Here is a 2,415-nt window from a genome sequence, read left to right as displayed (position 1 = left end):
AGCTTTGCCGTTCCTTGGGCAGCAGAGAAGCAGGGTCAGAAGCGCATCCCAGGAGGGCTGGGGAGCAGCTCCTCTGGAGCAGCTGCAGAACAGGCACCTGGCTGGTGGCAGCGCTGGCACCTCGTCACCTCTGGTACCCGGGATGGTGAAGGAGATGTTTGCCCCTGGGGAAAGGTGCCTGGCTGCAGCTGCAGGAGGTGGGAGCATGTCCTCGTCCAGTGATGCCTGACTTTAAAACTGCTTGGATAACATCTGCACTGGACTTGTAAAATCAGCCGTGTTTCCAACAGGAAGGAGTGACTGTCAAGAGGGACAGGACCTGAGATGTAGCTCATCTGGCTTTAGAGCCGTCACTCAGCACAAGCTGCCTTTGGTCCATGGTCTCACCCTGCATGGTCCTGTAGCACAGCCCAGCAGCAGCAGCGAGCTGGTCCGGGAGGGCTGGGAGGGGCAGGACGTGGGCCATGGCTTCCACGTGTTTCAGAGGGTTGCTCTGTGGAGCAGGGAACCTTCTAGCATGAGTGCTGGCTTCCTCACCAGCTTCCCTGCACCAACATTGCAGCGGAGCGGCGTGCGGGTTAGGACTGGGAGAGTTCCCTGTTGGCTCCAGGTGGGTTCAGGCTCGACCCAGCCTCGAGATCGAACCTTAGCAGCAGGTACAAACCCCCTCCCTCTTGGCTGTGAATGAAGGGGGAGTTTCCCCTTGAGCATGGTAGCTCGTTATTTGGTGGGACAGGGGTAACGGTTCTAAACTGAAAGAGGGGAGATTTAGAGCAGCCATAAGGAAGGATTTCTTCACTGTGAGGATGGTGAGACCCTGGCCCAGGCTGCCCCGAGAGGCTATGGACACCCCATCCCTGGCAGTGTTCAGGTCAGGTCTGAGGAGGCTCTGAGCACCCTGCTCTGGGTGCAGATGTCCCTGCCCACGTTGGACTGGGTGAGCTTTAAGGTGCCCTCTGACGCAGACGGTTCTGTGATTCTCTGATTTTCCGTTTTCCCTGCCGTGGACAGGCCGAAGTATGGCGGCAGGTACTGCCTGGGGGAGCGCAAGCGGTTCCGGATCTGCAACATCAGGCCGTGTCCCCGTGACAAGCCCTCCTTCCGCCAGGTCCAGTGCAGCCAGTTCAACCCCATGCTCTACAAAGGGAAGCTCTACAAGTGGACGCCGGTGCCCAACAACAGTGAGTTGAGGGCAAAGCCCGCTGCCGGCTTTCTGCCTGCAGCCCCGGTGACAGCCCTGGAGCAGGGTGTCGCTGTAACAACTTCGTTTGGCTCTCTGTGTCTCTGAGATTTGCCTTGCAGCATGTTCATGTCATATTTTAAGTTACAGCCGGGCTTGCAGGGTTGATTTGTGGTTTTGGCGATGGGTACATGCCCCCCCAGCTGCTCGGGTTTAGTCTCTGCCTGTTGGGTCCCCCAGTTAACCCCTGCGAGCTGCACTGCCGGCCGGAGGACGAATACTTTGCAGAGAAGCTGCGGGACGCCGTCATCGACGGGACGCCGTGCTACGAGATGAACGCCAGCCGCGACATGTGCATCAATGGCATCTGCAAGGTGGGTCCTGCCGTGGGTCCTGCCATGGGCCCTGCTGGGGAGGGAGCCCAAGGACCCCCATGCAGGTGGGCACCGAGACCTGTCCCTTAGGTGAACACTGTCCCCTCCCTCATGTGCACCGATGGGCTGGAAATAAAGGAAGAAACGTTTCACTTGACAGTAAGGTCAGGGATGGGAAGGGTGTGTGGACAGGGTGCCCAGCCCAGCCCTGCGCCCTGAGTGCAGCCCCCGGTCCCACCTGCAGTGATGGAGATGCCTCCCCCGGCTTGGCAGCCTCTCCCAGCGCTGGAATCGGTCCTTCTTTCTGGGACGGTAGTTTTCTGCCTTGGAAGCTCCCTGCTAGTGGGTGTGCAGTAGCGTTGCTCTGGCTGCCGCCGGGGAGGGAGGCACAGGAATCCGGTGGAGATGGTGTGGCCAGCACTGGGAATCAGCTGAAAGATTCTGGTGTGGCTGGGGACGCTTTGCCAAGCTGTGCCCTGGGTCCTCCTGCCTTCAGTCATAGCATGACAGTCCCTTTGTCCACACCTTCCCTTGCCCCTTGCCCCCCACTGCTCAGCTGGGGAGCGGGTGGGGTCTGAGCTGCCTTGGCACCATGGGCTGTAGGGCACGTTCGCACCTAAAGCCACTGCTGCAGAGCTGATGGCCACGTGTCACCAGGGACGCACGTGGGAGGGGACCCGGTTGGGGCTGCCATGGTGTTGGGTAAAGACACTCTCTGAAAGGTGTTTCGGAAAAACAGGCTTTAGAGGGCACAAAGAGCAGCAGGAAAGAGGGAAAATAACCAGTCAGCGAGTTTCCCTGCAGCCTGCGTATAAAAACCCTTCCAGGAAACTTCGCCCTCGTGCCGCTGGGGTGGCAGCA

The 2,415-nt window shown here is 59.5% G+C and overlaps 1 protein-coding gene across 1 annotated transcript in view; it reads left to right on the top strand.

The window, feature by feature from the left end:
• The window catches only part of LOC104500510 (A disintegrin and metalloproteinase with thrombospondin motifs 7-like), a gene marked incomplete at both ends in the record, with an annotated part of 6,746 nt that overhangs the window by 2,330 nt on the left and 2,001 nt on the right, over positions 1-2,415 (top strand). Inside the window, 2 exons of the mRNA XM_010144167.1 lie at positions 1,012-1,181; positions 1,421-1,554. Of these exons, the coding sequence (XP_010142469.1) occupies positions 1,012-1,181; positions 1,421-1,554 (304 nt within the window). The remainder of the gene's footprint in view (positions 1-1,011; positions 1,182-1,420; positions 1,555-2,415) is intronic.

This window comes from Buceros rhinoceros, unplaced genomic scaffold (genome assembly GCF_000710305.1).
Source record: "Buceros rhinoceros silvestris isolate BGI_N320 unplaced genomic scaffold, ASM71030v1 scaffold20949, whole genome shotgun sequence".
Taxonomy (NCBI): Eukaryota; Metazoa; Chordata; class Aves; order Bucerotiformes; family Bucerotidae; genus Buceros; species Buceros rhinoceros.
Note: the sequence above shows the minus strand (reverse complement) of the source record. Positions and strands in the feature narration are given on the sequence as shown.